The sequence below is a fragment of the Podarcis muralis genome, chromosome 2 (genome assembly GCF_964188315.1).
Source record: "Podarcis muralis chromosome 2, rPodMur119.hap1.1, whole genome shotgun sequence".
NCBI classification, from domain to species: Eukaryota; Metazoa; Chordata; class Lepidosauria; order Squamata; family Lacertidae; genus Podarcis; species Podarcis muralis.
In genome coordinates this window covers 111693927-111713002 of record NC_135656.1, presented here as the reverse complement: position 1 = coordinate 111713002, position 19076 = coordinate 111693927, and the positions used below count along the sequence as shown (strand labels likewise).

At 45.7% G+C, this 19076-nt stretch overlaps 2 protein-coding genes across 7 annotated transcripts; one reads left to right on the top strand and one right to left on the bottom strand.

Moving 5' to 3' along the window:
* Positions 1-1510: 1510 nt before the first annotated feature.
* GPANK1 (G-patch domain and ankyrin repeats 1) lies at positions 1511-9630 on the bottom strand. Of its 4 annotated transcripts, none has more exons than XM_028719878.2 (3): positions 9509-9630; positions 3306-3955; positions 1511-2496 (listed from the first exon to the last, which is right to left on the bottom strand). In XM_028719878.2, exons 2-3 carry the CDS (start codon positions 3896-3898, stop codon positions 2034-2036), a joined length of 1056 nt encoding a protein of 351 aa, XP_028575711.1. In that variant the 5' UTR covers positions 3899-3955; positions 9509-9630; the 3' UTR covers positions 1511-2033. The 4 variants fall into 4 exon arrangements, with proteins under 4 accessions (XP_028575711.1, XP_028575709.1, XP_028575708.1 ...); XM_028719876.2 differs by lacking the exon at positions 9509-9630 and adding an exon at positions 6274-6411; XM_028719875.2 differs by lacking the exon at positions 9509-9630 and adding an exon at positions 6185-6376.
* CSNK2B (casein kinase 2 beta) lies at positions 6533-16356 on the top strand. Of its 3 annotated transcripts, none has more exons than XM_028719881.2 (8): positions 6533-6639; positions 8063-8159; positions 10395-10477; positions 11471-11573; positions 13372-13487; positions 13778-13853; positions 14171-14360; positions 15978-16356. In XM_028719881.2, exons 2-8 carry the CDS (start codon positions 8090-8092, stop codon positions 16066-16068), a joined length of 729 nt encoding a protein of 242 aa, XP_028575714.1. In that variant the 5' UTR covers positions 6533-6639; positions 8063-8089; the 3' UTR covers positions 16069-16356. The 3 variants fall into 3 exon arrangements, with proteins under 3 accessions (XP_028575714.1, XP_028575713.1, XP_028575715.1); XM_028719880.2 differs by having other exon boundaries at positions 6536-6643; XM_028719882.2 differs by lacking the exons at positions 6533-6639; positions 8063-8159 and adding an exon at positions 9752-9895.
* The last annotated feature ends 2720 nt before the right edge of the window (positions 16357-19076 follow it).

The window sequence follows — 19076 nt, the reverse complement described above, 5'->3', positions numbered from 1 at the left end:
CAATGAGTAGTAAAGCGCAACATTGAACAGTGAGGAAAGAGGGCTGGGGCAACGAATTGTAAAGAAAGTGTCAGAGTGGTGCAGCTTGGTAAGATTAGACAAATTCACAGAGAATAATGATATCAGTGGCTGCTAGTGATAATGGCTATCTTACCTCCAGTGTGGCTGCTGGGAATACAGCAGGAGAGAGTGTACTGCTGCATTCAGGTCCTGCCTGGTATCTGGTCGGCTACTGCGAGAACACGATGCTAAACTAGATGGGTCTTTGGCCTGATCTTGCAGGGCCTCTTCCTATACCCTTAGTAAGGCAATACTTCCAAACACAAGCAGTTCAGCACTGAAACAAAATGCCTCCAGGGGCTGTGGAACCTCCTGTAATGTTTCTAGAAAAGGCTGGCCACACATCTGTCGGAGATGTCTTATTTTAGACAAGGTAAGATCATCCTTTATTGGATCCCATGTTTTTGATTACATATCTCCTACATCTAATACCATCTCACCTATCATGGACAAAAGAAAACGCCCATCTTCTTCCATCCTTTCCCTCCTGCCTCCTTACGTTTATCATTCATTCATTCATTCATTCATACACACACACATACTGCACCAATCTGGGCTGCCAGTCCTGCCTCCTTGCTATAGTCCTACTTTGTGTGGAGGTATGTTGGGAGGCTCAATAACTCACCCCTCAGAGGTTGGAGCTCAGATCTTTCTCCTCCTGGTGCACTGAGCAAGTGCTGAATGAGTCATGACCCGAGCAGCTGTTCAACCTGTTATTTTGCTGTTTTGTCTCCAGTATATACTTATTTGTTTCCCATGTTTTTGTAGCTAGGGAAAGGCTAACAGGTATCCAGGGTGTAGCTCTCAGGGGAAGGGCAGCCAGGGGACGGATGGATGGACACACACACACACACACACACAGAGAGAGAGAGAGAGAGAGAGAAAGAGAGAGAGAGAGAGCGCGCACAGCAAGAGTTGCAAAAGACAAGTTGCTTGTGCTTTTGACTGTCTTGGAGCTTGCCCCATTTGTTGGTACAGGATCAAATTGCAGCACACCTTCAAATTATGTGCAAGGGAACTGGAGAAGCACAACTCTCTTCACCCAAGAGCTCAGCCACCACAAGTATTGCCATGTCTGGAGTAGCCCGGGGGGGACTTCCCCTGGACAAGACAATACATAGAGACTCCATGGAGTCAATGAAAAAGTTACCGTGCAGGATCCAGCTTCCTGAGGAAAATCTTTTAAAAGTCAAGTCCCCTTATGGCTGTAATATCTGTCATGGATCTTTCAGCTGGGATTCCTGCATTGCAGGGGGTTGGACTAGATGACCCTTGGGTTCCTTCCAAATCTATGATTCTATGATATATACTGAAAACGCATGAGAAATGCCCTCTGGGACCTAAGAGGGCTTGGGGGCAGGAATGGGTTAGATGCCCAGGGACTGGGGCTTCCATGCCCTTCATAGCTCAATGTCCGTCACGGAGAATAATGCATGCAAAATGACAAACATTTCTGCATAAGGTAATTTAATTTGAATAGTTTCTATAAGCTACATAAATTCAGCTCTTTCGCGAGGCGAGTTCTGGAACACTGTTGGCAAATAATTCTATTTTTCTTCCCAGCATAAGAGTACACATAGCCCTGCCCAATGAACACCAATGACTGTGCAGAGCGAAAGCTAACATTTTGTTTGCTAACAGATCTCCGGGGAAAGGAGGAAAAACAGAGAGATTTTCATCTTCTGCCTCCCTTGGGGATCCTGAAAGGAAGCCAAGAGCCTTTTCTGACCTTTGGGCCTGTTTACCTGGGTGGTCCAAGGATGCCTGAGTGTGTTATGGCCTAGTGCGACACATGGGAAACTCCACGTTTATTTTTCTGGGTTACCCACTTTGGCTACTGCCTACCAGCTGCCAGCAGCTCCTTGTACATTCCTTCAGCAGACCTTTCCCCTTTACAACATTGTCCTGTCTCTCCGATTGGGCCAGAAGGAGAACGAGTGGTTATGTAGACAGCTCCTCTAACCAATAAGAGTTCAAATATCAAGGTTCATGTAAGTACGGAGGTTGCGTTCCCAAGCTTCGGCCTTGGCCTCTCTGCGGCGCGCTTCTCGTTTCCCCACCGTTGCTGCTCTTTCCTTCCTGGGCCTCTGCTCTACGGGCCTCTCCACTGCACTGGAGTCATTGGCGTCAAAGTGGGTGACTTTGGGTCTGAGGTCGCTGCAGAAGCCCAGGCCTTTCTGATCTCGCTTGAGGACAGTCTGGATCGGGAATTTGCGACCAGTGCCCTCAGGCCCCAAGCCAGCTTCCTGATCCCAACCTCCCTTGACCATTAGCCGGAAGCCCACGTTGTTCTCTGGGATGTGATAGCGTGTGGGGGGCAGTGGGTCGCGCCGGTTGAAGAGGTGAGCAGTGGAGCGCTCGTGCAACGCCACTGTGTCCTCGCTGTAGTGCGTCCGGCACACGGCACAGTAGTTCCTCTCGGCTGGTGGCTGCGGACTGGAGAACAAAGGAAAATTACACCGGAAATAGGCAAGCCGCATTCACACAAACTGTGACTGTAGTAACCCTCAAAGAGCGTCATACAGGGGAACAGTGAGGAAGAAACACAAATACAGACTTCTCCTGAGAAAGAAAGGGAAAAAAGGGAGTGCCTACCTACTGTGTCTGTGCTGCCTGGATGAAAATATCATCATCATCATTTATGAATCCTCTTTCCCACATTTACAAGCATACAGAAAAAACAATAAAAAACACCAATTGAGAGAAGTTTTAAAACAACACAAATGCAAACCCAAGTCAAGAGGGTTAGCTCCACCCAAGCTCTTCTAGTGATTTGGGGCCTAGATGTGGGAAGAAGGATGTAGGGCCTGGATATGCTAGGAAGGGGGTGCACGGTTTGTGGCAGGGAATGGTCTTCTATAGCAGGGGTAGCCAATATGGTGCCCCCTCCAGATGCTTTTGGACTCTAACCCCCATCAGCCCCAGCCATCAAGAACCACTGGATAAGGATACTGGGAGTTGGTATTCCAGCCACATATTGACTACTGCTGCTCTGGGAGATCTTTCCATGTTCACAACTGATGGTCAGTTGAAGTGTCTTAAGTGGATGGGAATCTCTCAAAACTGACAGTTTTATTGGCAGGTATCCCTAGGTTTCTGGAATAGTCCGAAGCAGCATTTAAAAGCAAACCCATTCAGAGGCTTTCTTCTCCAGACAGTAACTGGATATTTAGTTTATTACATTTATATCCTGCTCTTCCTCCCAAAGGAGCCCTAGCTGAATTCTCAGGAACAAGGAAGCTCACCTGGAGGGTTCCTCCTTCACCTGTGGCCTTTCACTCTCCCGTAGGGCATCCACCACATCCTGGTGTCCTGCCTCCTCAGCCAAATCCATAGCATCCCGGCCTTGGGGTTCACAGACCCCTACCCAGGCAGCGCCGCGGCTCAGGAGATATCTCACAGCCTCCACCCGTCCAGCGTAAGCTGCACACATAATCGCTGTCCAATAATAATCGTCTCTATAGTTCACATCACACCCTTCCTTCTCCGCCAGCGTCCGCAGAGATTTCAGGTCGCCATCCTGGGCGGCTTTCAGGAACTTGTTCCCTGTGCGGCTACTTGTTGGTCCCAGGTGGTTCTGGACGGGATGAAGCTCTTGCGCAGGTCGGTGGCGTACGCAAGGCGCCTTTCGCTTCCTATGTGAGGGTCTCGCAGGATTAGCTGGAGCTTCCAAAAGGCTCTCATAGAAGCTGCGAGCTGCCTCACCCGCTGTTTTCCCTTCCTCCTGGCCAGCAAGACGGGAGCCTCTGCAGCTTTTTTTCTGGACATGCCCATCTCTCCAGAGATCTGATTCCTCCTGGGCACGAGTAAAAGCAATCAGCTGAGGACCGTGGTTCATGTTGGAAGAGGCTGGCTCTGGTTATAAAGCCAAAACTGCAACCTGGAACTTCGCAGCCTGTTGAAAGAAGAGTCAGAGAATTACATGTTATGCCAAGACCCTTTTTTTGGTAAGTAATAAAGGCTGAATGTGTGCAATGATTTTGCAGCAACTACCTAGGAATCCATGTTTCCGAAAAGTGAAATTTCTAGTGCATTTGGCTTGTGAAAACATGCTTTAAAGCATGCACACAAATGGCCGCTGAAATGTCTGAAGCCAGAGAAATATGGCAGAGCAAGATTTCCAGTGGTTGAGTGGGGGGTGGGGTCTTCAGTGCTCTGCATAGTTCCTTGCCCCTCTCTCTGACTGGCAAAACCCAAATAAGTTATGAAAAATAAAATAAAATATAAATACTTGCTCCAGTTGTTTATCTGTAGAAAATCATAAGATTTCACCTCTATTTTTTTTTTAAAAAATCAGGTTTTTGTTGTTGTTGAATAAGTGCATCTTGTATTCTGTGCTAGAAAGCCAAACTTTAATAAAAGCTCAGTTCTGTAATACAATGGCATGGTTTGGACAACTGTTCCATTGTTTCATAAACCATGGTTTATGAAGCTGTGAATGAGTGCTTGGGCTGAGGGTTTAAACCAGAGCTCTCAGTTCACATTAAAGACAATATGCAATAGAAGACGAAGAGAAGAGGAATGAGCAGAGGGTGCTTTGGCCCATACACTCTTCTATGGTTTCACAAACCATGGTTTATGGGGCTTCAAACAGTTATCCAAACCAGGCCAATAGCTCAAATCAAATTTGCACGAAACTGCTTATTTTGTATAGTTCATTTTGTTAGGCATGGCTAGGAAATGCAAAGAGTCAGGAAGGACAATGATGGATCTTCTCTCCAGCTACCTGAAATCCTGTTTAAGACTACTCTAACTTCTAAGCTGTCACCCACCAACATAATTTCAAGCCTGTTTCCATAAGCATAATGGTTAGAAACCGACTTTTTAAAACCCCCACAAAGAGTCTCAGGATGCTGAACACTACATCAGATACTGTGTTCTCTGTTGTTCAACCAGGTATCCTTAGTGTTACAGATCAGCAACCGAAGCTCTGCTTGAGAAAACTTGCAGAAGCAGGTTGGAGAGAATCACAGAATCACAGAGTTGGAAGGGGAACCCCCAGGGTCATCTAGTCCAACCCCCCTGCGGTGCAGGAATCTCGGCGGGAGCGTCCGTGACAGATGGGCCTCCAACCTCTGCTTCAAAGCCACCGAGGAAGGAGAGCCTGCCACCTCCCGCATTCAGCGTTTGGGAGGAAGCGCCGAAGAAATGAAACCAACTTTGGGAAAAACTCGCCAGAAATAAGACAGTCAGGCCCAGAGAAGTAGGAAGGGTGGCAGGAACGGGAAAACAGGAACCTGGGTGTGAGAATCTCTTGAGGATCTCAGGCCGCTCCCTCACCTCCAACCTAACCCTTGGCTGTGTATATACACCATGGGTAGGCAAACTAAGGCCCGGGGGCTGGATCTGGCCCAATCACTTTCTAAATCCAGCCCGCGGATGGTCTGGGAATCAGCGTGTTTTTACGTGAGTAGAATGTGTCATTTTACTTAAAATGCATCTCTGGGTTATTTGTGGGGCATAGGAATTCGTTCATTTCCCCTCCAAAATATAGTCCGGCCCCCCACAAGGTTTGAGGGACAGTGGACCGGCCCCTTGCTGAAAAAGTCTGCTGACCCCTGATATACACTGAGGACCTTCCCACCCGCAGCCTCCTGAACCCTGGGAACTATAGTTCACACCCCGCTGAACTACAATTCCCAGCACCCTTAAGAAAAGAGTTCCCAGGATTTGCGCGTGTGTGTTTGCTTTAAATGTATGTGGTGTGTACACATAAAAATGTGTACATTTTTAACCTATTTTAACCTAGAGATGCGGGGGGGGGGTGAACGTCGGGCCTTCTCCAGAGCTTCACCCAGATCCCTGGGCGAAGGAAATCAAGCCAAGGTCTCCCTCCACCCCCGAAGCAGGAATGGGGGTGCGAGGTGGGGGGCTGCTCTCTCCCCCCCAGCCTCTGGGAAGCCCAACACAAGCCCTACCGACCCGGGCCTTTCCTTACCACCCAGGAAAACACTCACCCAGTTCTCCTTTACCGGAAATTCAGGCGGCGGGTCACTCTACGCTTTCCAAAACAATCTCTATGGCGCCGCTCACAGAGTTCTTGGCAAAGGCTTGTAACGCGCATGTGCCAAGCTGGGGCGCCGGGGAAGGGGGGGATAAAGCGCGCAGGCGTAGAAGCATATACCTTAGAGAAAGTTGGGTCTGTTTAGCAGCAGCTGGCGAGCGGATACAAAGTTGCCTGTTTACGCAGGGTTAAAGCAGCCTTCCCTTTACCTGACGCCTGCGCAGTAGGGTGTCGGAGGGAGCGCCCCGCTGTCGCAATGGAGACGCATGCGCTGTCTGCTCCTAGGAGGTTGGCGGCGGCGGTTGTTCTCGCGGACTGGTGCCTGGCGCGCTTTCCCGCCTTTTCCGGCGCAAGGCGCAGTCACGTGCCAAGCGTTTTCGCGCCGCGGCAGTTAACGGTTAACCCAATTTGCATACTGCAGGCTCGCTCTTCCCTCATAGCTCCTGCGTTTTCTGGAGAGTAAACTGTTTTTTAAAAAGAAAAAGAAAAGGGACCATATTAATGAAAATTAGAAAATAGGCACCCTGCCCCACTAGACTTGTGAGAAACAGCATTCCCAAGCGACTTGCGAATGTGTTGGTATTACATTTTATTTTATTTTTCACGAAGAATTTGCCCTTTTGCCCTCGCCCTGTGTTGAGTGAGTGGAAAGGGGCGGGCGGGCATTAGTTGCTCATAACTTAATTTTACTGTGAGGCCTATGTCTGTTCAGAAATAATTCCTGCTGAATTCAAAGGCTTTTGAATCCAGGAAACAGGAGTTAGGATTGCAGCCTTAGTCAGGTTCTGTATCTGTCGCAAACCCACTTTGCCAGAAAGGGGATGATACGCAAATAAACCCAATTAAGGCTGATCTATATACATCCTTTTCTAGTGTTATCACCCTTAAAGTGAGTTTGTAGCCGGTAAAAAACGTCAAAGTTCCTTGCAACAAATGAACAGCAATCCAAACGGGAAGTATCGGAGCAAGACAGCAAATTCTTCGACACATCCCAACCCCTGCGGAAGGTGGGGTGGCATTTATTATTATTTGCTGTGCGTGTGGATGCCAGGCTGGTATAGCTGGGGGTGATCTCTGCGGCTTTGGATCCAGAGTCATAATTGTCTCCGCCTAAAACTACCAGCAACAGCTTCCCACCAGAATGGACGTCTCAGCTATGGGAAGCCACCCTCCAACCAGTGTCCATCCTCCTCACTAATACAGGCTGGCAGAGAGGTGGCTACATGCCATCCAGTTCCCCATGCCATCCATATTGGGGTGTGTGGGTGTGGATGCAGGATTGTACTTAAAAAAAAAGAAGACTCTTAAAAAGCATCCAACAGACCATTTCAGTAATCAAGATTTAGGCAGACATGTGGTAAAAGTAAAATTTAAAACTGAACTAATTCAGACAAATGTTGCACTGAAAGTGAACCAAAATTATCAAACATGTTACAGTGATATTAACTATTAATTAAAGAAGGGTAAGGTGGTAGAATGCAACAATTATTTATATAAAACATTGACTGACACCCCCCACTTTCTGCATAATAACAGGAACTCAAGGCAGCTAACCATAAGAGAAAAATTTCAGTTACATAAGTTCTTTGTAAAAAGGCTGTGGTGACTGATGAAGGAACTGGTCGGAACAGAACTTCCCAAGTGACCTAAGTATTTAGTCATTTGGTTTAGGCTTAATTATTACTATGCCAGTTATCTTGCCAAGTGGTTCAGAAGGGGAAAGGGAAGTTTGTCCTTGGAAAATCCAAATTTCCATTTCAGTTGGTTATTATAAGCACTATCATATAACTTGAACAATTGGCCAAAGTTACTTGTCCTCCTCCCTTTCCCCTTTTTTCCCTTTTGTACCTGCCTCTTAGATTGTAAACCTGGGAGAAGTGGCTGTCATGCTCTATAAGCTGATCTGGCAACCATTTTTGCTGTAGAGTGAGGTAGAAAAATATTATATTTATATATAAAATAAATGCTGATCTTTATATATTTATATCCATTGAACAGGCATGGCTAATTAAGAGAAAACCTAAAATGACAGCCATGTTGAGAACGGGCACTGCAGACAGAATGAGTCGGCGAAGCAGCACCAGCATCAGGGATGGTAAATTACTGTGGATGGGAGGCCTGCACTGGATAGTGGGAAATGAATCTAGTTTCTCTTCATGTAGTTTGTGAATTATAGGGGGATCACCCACTTTCCTTTTGTGACTGCCCCTTTAGCTACAATTTTTAGAAAATTATGGGAGTGATATGACTAAAGTTGTGAGGGAGGACGTCAGGAGATGTGATTTGTGGATTTCATTGGTACCCCCCAACTCTCCCACCCCCCAATTCAAGCACTGCCCTCATAGAAATGACTTGGCCCTATCACTTCCAGTTGAAGAGAATTCTGGAGGCTTATGTTGAAAGCTAAGCTAAACAGTTTTCTTTAACTTAATTTAAATTTTGAGTGGGAAGTGCCAGCACAATCCTATACTTGTCTCCTCTGATGTCATCCCTATAGGGTTCAATAGAACTTGCTCCTAGACGTAGCTATATAACTGCAGCTCTAAATGTATTAAGTATTTATATATGAAAACATTTGAGGATGGTGCTGCAACAACAACAACAACAAGCCAAGCTGCTTAAAAGAATGGCTGCAGTTGGTGACTCTTGGGTTCCTAGTAAATCACAAGGTTGATCCCAAACTCACAAGCCTAAAGTCTGTCCTGCACTTATTTAGTGAGTATTTTAAAATGTACATTAAAAGACATCAGCAAACCCATCAGGATTTTTCAGTTGGTCTGGACCTGCTGATATATCCTGCATTAGGGCTGCAAACCTATATGCATTTACCTGGGAGTAAGTCCCACTGTACTCCATGGGACTAAATACAAGGAAACATGTTTTAGAGATTGAACTGTAAAGTAAATGATAACATATGCAGTACAGAAAGAAGCAAGCACTTTACTGCAGTTGCCCCATCTTGCCAGCAGGAGGGCCCACACCTGCAAACTGCTGCAATCACCAAATTCTTTTTCAAACTCTTGTCTCCTGCTAAATATGCATTAATGAATGATGATGTCATTGCAAGCAAATGAGGAGGAACCACAGGTGGGAGACCTGGAAGAGTAGATCCCATTTGTATGCTGATGACCAAAACCTCATGAGGATGGTTAAAATCTGAAGTCACCGTGATGCGCGCCTGATAGCCGCCCTCTTTTTCCTCGCTTTGTAAGAGAAAGCTGCAGCTACCGCTTCAATTCTGAATCGGTACCTAGCTCGTGGTAGGGGATCCATGAGCCGTCTTTCCCGTACAAATCAAGTTTCTCGGAGCTTCGGGCTGCTATTTCAGTTATGGCAAGTTTATCTGACCAAGGAGGCTTCCGTCTCAAGCGCTCATGACAATTCTTTAGGAACTCTCCTACTCCTGTCTCCTTTTAAATTGAAATAGTATTTGACCATATTTACCATACTGCATTCGTTAAAGGTTAGCGCGGCAGAGGCAAACTTTACATCCCGTCTACCTAGACGCCTCTCACTGATCGTCTTGGACCACTCCACCTAAACCTGTTCTTCTCAAAGGCGCAGCGTCTTAAAGGGCTTTTGGACTACAAATCCCAGTGTGCTCCGCGGCCCAGAACGTGCTTGCCATTTCCTTCGCGGCTGCACTCTAGGACTTGTAGTTTCCTCTATCTTGTTTGCTAACTCCAGCCTTATTCTGAAGTACTACTGTCCCGTGATGCTCTTTCATCAGTGAGAGTGGCGCGTGCGCGGTGGAAACTGGCAGAGGCCTTAGCGGTCCAAAGCTTGTTTGCACCCCGTGTTCCTCTCCTTGAGGCAATTGAGCCCCCTGAGGTGAGTTATTGAGACATATATTTAGGAGGTTACTCTCCAGAAAGTAGAGGGGAGGAATTTTAGGCAACGGAGACGGCCCTGCAAGATTAAGGGAGGGCGTTTGGGAGCCTGCCATAGGCAAAAAAAGAAAGAAAACAAGAAAGCAAGGGAAGGAAGAGTTGTGTTGTTCTCACAATTCTGTGCAGAAGGGCAGGGCATGGGTAGAGGTTAAACTAGTCTGCAAAGGGATTTTTCCCTAGTTCTAACAGAGAGAGAGAGAGATGCCGTTCAAGTAGAAGGGAACACGTTGGCTTCTCCTCTAATACCGGTCTGCAGTCACTGAAATGAAAGGGTGTGTTTTCTGACTTGGAACAGGGTGCGCTGAAACTCTCTATACCCACTGAAGTGCTTTGCATAAGAAGTGTTTTTATAAAGGAGCTGTTTCCTGGTTAAACTGGAAGAGAAGGTGTGTTAGTGGTTGTGCAAATGTGGCTGTTGATGCACCCTTTTTTTTCTACAGAGGACGGGAAGATGAGTAGCTCTGAGGAAGTGTCCTGGATTTCCTGGTTCTGTGGCTTGCGTGGCAATGAGTTCTTCTGTGAGGTGAGTTGGGATGAAGGCCTCAACAAATGTGTGTGTGGATTTTGTGAGAGAGGGGCTGGGAGCTAGGAGTTGGGATGCTGCCACCACCGTTCTCCATGCGTGGCAATGAATTCTTCTGTGAGGTGAGTTGGGATTAAGACCTCAGTATGTTTGCGTGTTAAAGCTATGGTTTTCCTAGTAGTGATGTATGGAAGTGAGAGCTGGACCATAAAGAAGGCTGATCGCCGAAGAATTGATGCTTTTGAATTATGGTGCTGGAGGAGACTCTTGAGAGTCCCATGGACTGCAAGAAGATCAAACCTCTCCATTCTGAAGGAAATCAGCCCTGCGTGCTCACTGGAAGGACAGATCCTGAAGCTGAGACTCCAATAATTTGGCCACCTCGAGAAGAGAAGACTCCCTGGAAAAGACCCTGATATTGGGAAAGATGGAGGGCACAAGGAGAAGGGGATGACAGAGGACGAGATGGTTGGACAATGTTCTAGAAGCTACCAGCATGAGTTTGACCAAACTGCAGGAGGCAGAGGAAGACAGGAGTGCCTGGCGTGCTCTGGTCCATGGGGTCACGAAGAGTCAGACACGACTAAACAACTAAACAACAACAGTGTTTGCATGTAGTTTTAGTAAGAGAGGCTGGGAGCAAAATGGCATGATTCCCCCCCTACAAAAAAATATCCTAACTATGTAGTAGGAAGGGTGTTGGCAGTGAACAGGGACTCCTGGGTTTCTTGAGAGGATGAAGAGTTTTGTATATTAGTTGGAAGTTCATGGAAATCTTAGGAAGCTAGTTACTTGCATTGTAATGCTGTACTTGTCTACTCAGAAAACCCCCCAATGCCACTGAGTTCAATGGAGCTTACTGCCCAGTGAGTGAGTATAGGATGAGATGTCAAATAGGCTGAGGGGATCTGAGAAGTCAGAATAGGTCACTTGGTAGAGACAATAGTTTATTTGGCTGATCTTGAGTTTGAGTATTTTTTATTTCTATTCTAGGTAGATGAAGATTACATCCAAGACAAGTTCAACCTGACTGGCCTCAATGAGCAAGTTCCCCACTATCGCCAGGCCTTGGATATGATCCTCGATTTGGAACCAGGTGAAAGATGGTTCTTTTTGTTTTACTGATTACATCTCAGACCACCTGCCATTTGGGACTAAGAGTAAATGTGGTCAGTGGTCACAGGGTTATCCTAATGAGGGCACACTGCTATCCTAAAACTTCTTGCATATTTTGGAATGACTAGACTTCAAGTTTCATTTTGTCGTGTAATAAGAATTTACATAGCATGGGTACAAGTTTATTATTATTATTATTATTATTATTATTATTAGCAGCAGCAGCAGCAGCAGCAGGGTGCTTCTGTTTATGCTGCAGGACTTGATCTCCTTCCACAGGGCCTGTAAGACAGAGCTATTCTGCCTGGCCTTCAGTTTGAATTAGCCTGATCCTCTATTCCCTTTTCCCTTTCCTCTTCTATGAAGAAACCCTTTCTGGGACCCCACATTTAAATTCTTCCCTGGTCTCCTTGCTGGCCCTAGTAGGACCAACTTGGCCAGTTATCCCTGGTGATCATTTGATGTCTACTGACTGGGTCCCCCCCCCCAAATGACCCCTGTATTTTAGAATTTTATTGATATGGATGCTGTATTTTATGTTGTATTTTATGTTGTTTTAAAGTCATATTTTAATCAATGTTTTATATTTGCTGTTAGCCACCCTGAGCCCAGTTTTTAAACTGGGAAGGGCGGGGTATAAATAAAAAATTATTATTAATTATTATTATTATTATTTATCTACATAAAGCACAGATCTCTGAAAGCATGTCTGTCTGTGAGATTATTAATTTGAGACAACGTCCTGTTAAAAAAATGGCAAACAAATCAAGAGAGGGCTAGTTAAATACTACTCTAAAATATTTCTTTGTATTCTGCTAAAACAAAATTGTGCATACTGCTCAGAATGTCAAAATCCTCCTCTGATTTTCTGCTGTAACATTAGTGCACATGGGGACTTGGAATTGAAGTTTCTGAGACTTCATTAAAAGCAGAGGTTAAGTATTTGCAAGGATGTAAATTATTGGGCCAGTTCTGTGGAGCAGCTTGCCTTGGAAACCATACATTTTGGAAATCCTGATTATGTGTTCTTAATTAAATTTATATTCTGTCTTTCCATATGAAGTTGCCTATTTCATGTATCTGATAAATGGCATGGATGTCATTGGGTTGAACCCAGAAAAATCATTTCATGAGCAGAACTGCTTCCATTCACACAACAGAATCACTCCCCACCCACACTGCAAATCTGTGTGGTTTGGTGGAACCGCTAGAGCAGGGAGTGGAGAGTTCAGTTGTGCAAGCAGTTGCTTTGTTAGATACAACCCATAGTCTTATTAGAGAAGCCAAGATCAGAAACCGATAAAGACTTCTGATACTTTCCCTCCTTAATTATTCTGTACATCTGGCAAAATTAGTGAATATGTTTTGTCACTAAGTTGTACAGCTAGAATTTGGTGTGCTAGGAAAGGGAGTAAAATACAGAGGCAGAGAGAGAATTGTACATGTGCAGTGCTAGCATTAGGTATAATGTGGTCTTAGAAACTGTTTGTATCAGATGATGCATCCTTCTACCCTTGCTTTTGACATTTGAGGTGTATAATTTTTTGATCCACCTTATTTCTGTGATTGTAAGGTGTTTAAAAATGTTGTTAATACTGTGTTTTAACGTTGTAACCTGCCCTGGGTCCTTAGGGTGAGGGGTGGGATGATGATGATGATCAATTGTTTCAGCAGTGGACTAGAGCACATGATGGGGAACCTTCATCTCTGTCAGAGTCTCTATGGCTCTCCTGTACTTTTCTTATATTAGCTCTTGACTTTTTCCTGTCCTCTTGTAGATGAGGAGCTTGAGGACAACCCTAACCAGAGTGACTTGATTGAACAGGCAGCTGAAATGCTCTACGGCCTCATCCATGCCCGCTACATCCTCACAAACCGTGGAATTGCCCAAATGGTGAATGTCTATGTTGTTGTATAAGCAGGTCATCCTGTAACTTATTTGCTAATGCTCTGATATAGCCACATTGAAATCAGAGGCAATGAAGTCAAGAAGGGAAAGGCACTTTAACTTATACTATAATATTCTCTTGGCTGTCCTAAGTGGCCAGTGATAGACCCGATTTGGAACTCCTTAAAGGCTATTCTTGATTACCTCCTGACCTAACCAATCTTACTCTGGAGTTGTCTTCCCACAACGTGGTGAGGAAGTCCTAATTTCTTTTGCAAACACTTTCTTTTTTCTAGCTTGAGAAATACCAGCAAGGAGACTTTGGTTATTGCCCCCGAGTTTATTGTGAGAACCAGCCCATGCTGCCCATTGGTGAGTTTGTGTACTGGGGAAGAGGTTTTTTAGGAGCTAATGGGAGGGGGTCTAAAGTTGAATTGCATGTCAGAGTTCTTGAGTAGTGCAATAAAGATGTACTTAATTGGAGGGAATCCAGGAGGGTTGCAGGTAGCATCAAAACTTGAGGGTGGGTACTTGCGCAAACAGGCTATTTCAGAATTTTTATTGTTGAATTATCTGTTTAAAAGGCTTGAAAACTGCTCATCTTAGAACTGCCAACACTTAGGTTTGATGTTGGGTCTGAGCCCCAAAGCCACCTCTTGTTTGAACTTTGCTTTCTTCTTCACTCCTAGGCTTATCTGATATCCCAGGGGAGGCCATGGTTAAACTTTACTGCCCTAAGTGCATGGATGTCTACACCCCCAAATCTTCCCGCCACCATCACACAGATGGGGCCTATTTTGGGACAGGCTTCCCCCACATGTTGTTTATGGTGCACCCGGAGTATCGGCCGAAACGACCTGCTAACCAATTTGTGCCCAGGTAAGACTGCTTCAAAAGATGTCAGGTGAAAATATTCCAGGAAAGTATTGGGATCACAGGTTTATCCTTCCTTGCTGCTTAAATTCAGCCAACCAAATCCACATTTTCTCTTGTTACTTCCATTGGGTGCTTGCTACCCTTTCCAGCTAACCTGCTTGAGGGCCACCCATACCCAGCCACGAGGTCATCTCTCACACATGCAGCCACAGCCACACATACTTTCACCAAGAAAATTCCAGCTTCCTGGCAAAAATATCCTCCTACTAGTAAGGAGACAGGATTTGCTGAAGGTTTCTACCACAAAGTAGAAACCTCAGTTGTCCTTGGTGGTGAAAGAAAGCCTGAGAGCAGAACTGCCTTTTGACTGGGCCAGCACTGCTTAGCTGACCTGCCCAGCTTATTGCTACCCATTCCATCACTTGAATGGAGATATTGAGATGGCTGAGATGCAGGGCTGGCTCAAAAGTGGTATCCAGCTCTGTTCAGGTTGGGCTGGGCTGCTTGCCTCCCAATAGTTTGCATATGAAGTAGGGTTGGGCAGTATCTGGTTTTCAGTATCATGATATAACACCAGCTACACATTGCAATATACCGATATATCACAATGTCTGAAATAAGGATGGAACAGTGTAGAAGCAAATGGGGTGATGTCCTGGCAACTGCTACCTAGACAGAGAGGTGGGAAGGAAGAAGCAGCCAAACCTTGTGTTGATTCCTGGATGAGGTGGAGCGTAGATTGAAAGAGTAAGAGTGAGATGCTGGAGAGGGAACCCCCCACCCCCATATCCAGATAAGCATAAGGAGAAGCCTTATACTTGCAATATTTCTGGGGTGGGGGGGAGATACATTACTTCCCCATGGAGAAGAGTAATAAAAGTACTCCCAAGGTTGGAGCTTATGCAGAAGAGAGACTAGTCACCCCATAAATAAGCAATTCATCTGGAGAAGTGACAATCCAGGGCAAGTCATCCCATCTTCTCACATTCCCTTAACAATGCTCCCTCACACGCCAATTCCCCCACAAATTGTGACGTGGTCTGAAGTCCACAAAGAAACCATTTGCTTAATTTCATTACTTTTTATTGTTTTTTAATGGGGGGGGGGGGGAATGATGAGAATCAGGTATGTGTCTGTGTTCCTTTCTGAAGAGAGCCAGAAGGAAGGAAACAGGAGGCAGGCGAGCCCTTGCAGTTGGAAGGCAAACTTCCTCCACTCCTCCCTAGACAGAAAGGGAGAAGGAAGAAGCTGGAATCTCAATTCTTGGATGAGATGGAGTGAGATGCTGAAGAGGAACCCCCCCCCCCATCCATAGGGAGAAGCCTTCGCCTCCCTACACACAGCCTTGCAGGCAGTGCTGTGGGTGATGGGGTGGGCAGGGTGGTGGGCTGAGATGAGCCACAGGGAAGCAGCTGGAGAGGGAAGGCAGCAAATGGGCACTACAGTTACGGGGCGGGGGGCACCAAGGCTGGCACTGTCCTCTTAGTGATGTGTTCCTAATGGGTGTTCAGTTTGAAAATTAATGAAAGTTTATCCCTACCTTTTACTGAAATATCTGGTAGCTGTTTGAGCTTTTCTTCCCTGAATCTTCCATTTTAACCCTTCACTTTTCTATTTCAGACTTTACGGATTCAAGATCCACCCTATGGCTTACCAGCTGCAGCTTCAGGCTGCCAGCAATTTTAAGAGCCCAGTCAAAACTATTCGTTGATCTTCTACACCCAGGTGCTCAGGGTCCTTCCCTGATAACTCCCTTTACCCCAGTCAGGGCTGCTCATACTTTGTTTTGATGAAGTCCCCTGCAGATTATTCTTTGTCACTCTCCAGCCTGATTTTTAGTCTCATTTCTGGTGTGTGGTTTAAATTAATAATAAACAATTTCTGTTAATTCCCAGAAACACAGACTGTGACAGAAAAATTCAATAACCAACTTGAATGTCATGATTTTGTGGGGCTTTTTTTCTTTTTAAAAAATAAAATACATTAAAAATGTAAAAGAATTTGATTTGTCTTTGTTCTGGGCAGGAGGATTACATAAACTACTTTAAGGTTTTGTACAATTAAGCGATATATAAATTTCACAAAATAGATAATAGTGGGAAGAAAGTGGTGGGGAACATGGATCTGTTTACACTTAAAATGCATCACAAGTTGGAAATGCTGAATTAATATGATAGACTCCCACCTCCTACATTATACGTGTAATGTTGACTTCTGTGGTGGACAACACACATATACTGTGATAACTCAGTGCTAAGGTGGGGAGGACATTTGAGCCAACCCCTTAATTATCACTGCGTATGTTTTTAAAGTCACATGCTGGGGAAATACTGTGGTTAGAGAGGTTTGCTATAATTTACACCGAGCTTGGAATATTCATTGTGTTTAACTGAAAAGGGGGAATATCAGAAGTAATTTGGGTAACTGAGACTTCATCCTTTAACAGGAGAGTGTGGATTAGAAGGAGGAAAAATGCCTCAAAAGCACTTCAGGGGCCTTCTAGGGTTGATTGTCTTCATTTGTAGCCCATTTTATATGTGTGCTCTTCACTCGCTGAGTAGGAGCTGAATTCATAATCCAGAAACTACTAACTGTAGTCATACATAATTGTAACTCAGTATTTGCCTACAGTGTCCCCTCAGTAATTGTACACAGCATGAGTGTGGTCTGTTGAAGGTTTTCCAGTAGCCTCCACACTCTGTGCCGTTTGCTATTCTTCCCAGCATCTTCCTTTTAGTGGTCTTACCCTGTAATGCTTTTATGTATTTTTAAAAACTGCTGCTACATGTGCACAAACTTGGTAGCATTCTGTGTTCACATCTGGCCAGAAATCCTAAGCAGTTTCTTCCTTCTCCCAACTTCTCTCCCCTTACACACTTGCACAACTCATGCTGTTAGTGATCACTAGCTTTCTCCCAGCCCTAACCACCCCTCCCCATACCAGGCTTTATGTGAGGTGCACTGAATTTGCCATGCATGAAGAAGGCAGGCAATTCTCTTCATTTCCTGCAGTGCTGCACCTCAAAATGACAATCCAGTATGGGAAGTGGTGTCACAGGCCAACACAGTTCTCTAGGGCAACGTTTCATTTCCTGATGGGTGGCACTTAGCGCTTTTTGCAGTCAAGTCAGCATGGAACAGTGGCGTAGCATGGGGGGTGCAGGGGGGGCCGGCCGCACCGGGCGCAACATCTGGGGTTAGGGCAAATCCACGGGTTAGCGGGCGCAAATCCACGGGTTAGGGGGCGCAAATTACTTGCCTTGCCCCGGGTGCTGACAACCCACGCTACGCCACTGGCATGGAAACCTGGAGACCAGTCTTCACTTGGCTAAAAACAGAGACTCCAGCAGGTTCACTCTCTTCAGAAAAGAAGTGGATTTCACCAAAGTGTCTAAACAACTTTCTCAGTGGAAGAAACACGTGCAGTGTTAAAATCAGTGTAGCTGTCTCTCAAATGTGCTGCTTAACTTTCTAGAATCCCTGTTGATTGGATTCACCCTTTCCTTCAGCAGCTTGGTTGGAGGAGATGTCAACTGCCTGTAGGACAGGGGCGGGGAAACTGAGGCCCAGGGGCTGAATATGGCCCCAGGGGCCTCTCAATCTGGCCCTTGGAACTCTTCCCAGGCCACATCCTATGTCCCCAGGCTACACTCCTCAATGACCCTACTCTGCATTCCCCTCACGTCCCCCACTGCTCCCGCTCCAAGCCAGAATGTGCCCTTTAACTGTCTTGCACAATGTGGGGCAAAAATGGTTCCCTACCGCTGTTGGAGGATTTGGTCAGTGAGCAACCTAGGCAGGGGGGGGGCACATCACCCCCCATCAGCTCTTGAATTTACTTGTCCCTAATCTAAACTCTGGAATTTTACATGTGTGTGAGGGAGTGTATATGCTTGCAAACACAGAGGTCACATCCAGACTATGTGATGCTATAGCAAAGTGCATAGTGGATCCACTTCATTTTTACTGAATGCTATTTTCAACACTGCCTGGAGACATCACTCGCTTTATGGACATTGTACATTAAGCTTACTTTGTCTTTACAATTTATACTCTGCTTTCCACACAGTAGTTTCTCAAAAAGGCTTACAAATATAAAAGCAAACAAAAATAACAATGTCCCAACCTTTGAGATGGATGTTGTTAAAACCAGCACAATGTCAAAGTAAAATCAATGGCCAATAGGAGCAAAATGCATTGTTTGTGGCCTCTACATATCAACAGTTTACCCAGTACGTATCCACTCAGCTACTTCATTCTGCGGAACTGGTTCTGTTACAGGTACCCTATAACATGAATTCTGCACTTATAAGAAATTGATCTTGTGTGACAGCACCTGCACTTTGGAACTCCCTGCCACTTGACATCAGCACCTTTGCTATACTCTTCGGCACCCGCTGAAAACACTTTTATTAAGGCAAGCCTACCCAGACATGTTGGGATGTGGGTGGCGCTGTGGGTTAAACCACAGAGCCTAGGATTTGCCAATCAGAAGGTTGGCGGTTCGAATCCCCGCGACGGGGTGAGCTCCCGTTGCTCAGTCCCTGCCAACCTAGCAGTTCGAAAGCACGTCAAAAGTGCAAGTAGATAAATAGGTACCGCTCCGGCGGGAAGGTAAACGGCGTTTCTGTGTGCTGCTCTGGTTCGCCAGAAGCGGCTTAGTCATGCTGGCCACATGACTCGGAAGCTGTACGCCGGCTCCCTCGGCCAATAAAGTGA

Excerpts from the sequence above, each read along its gene's own strand:
- CSNK2B (XM_028719881.2), top strand. The coding sequence starts at position 8,090 with ATGACAGCCATGTTGAGAACGGGCACTGCAGACAGAATGAGTCGGCGA. Across the intron at positions 10,478-11,470 it reads GCAATGAGTTCTTCTGTGAG|GTAGATGAAGATTACATCCA; the intron begins GTGAGTTGGGAT and ends TTTCTATTCTAG. Across the intron at positions 13,854-14,170 it reads CCAGCCCATGCTGCCCATTG|GCTTATCTGATATCCCAGGG; the intron begins GTGAGTTTGTGT and ends CTTCACTCCTAG.
- GPANK1 (XM_028719878.2), bottom strand. The coding sequence starts at position 3,898 with ATGAACCACGGTCCTCAGCTGATTGCTTTTACTCGTGCCCAGGAGGAA. Across the intron at positions 2,497-3,305 it reads GTGAAGGAGGAACCCTCCAG|TCCGCAGCCACCAGCCGAGA; the intron begins GTGAGCTTCCTT and ends TTTGTTCTCCAG.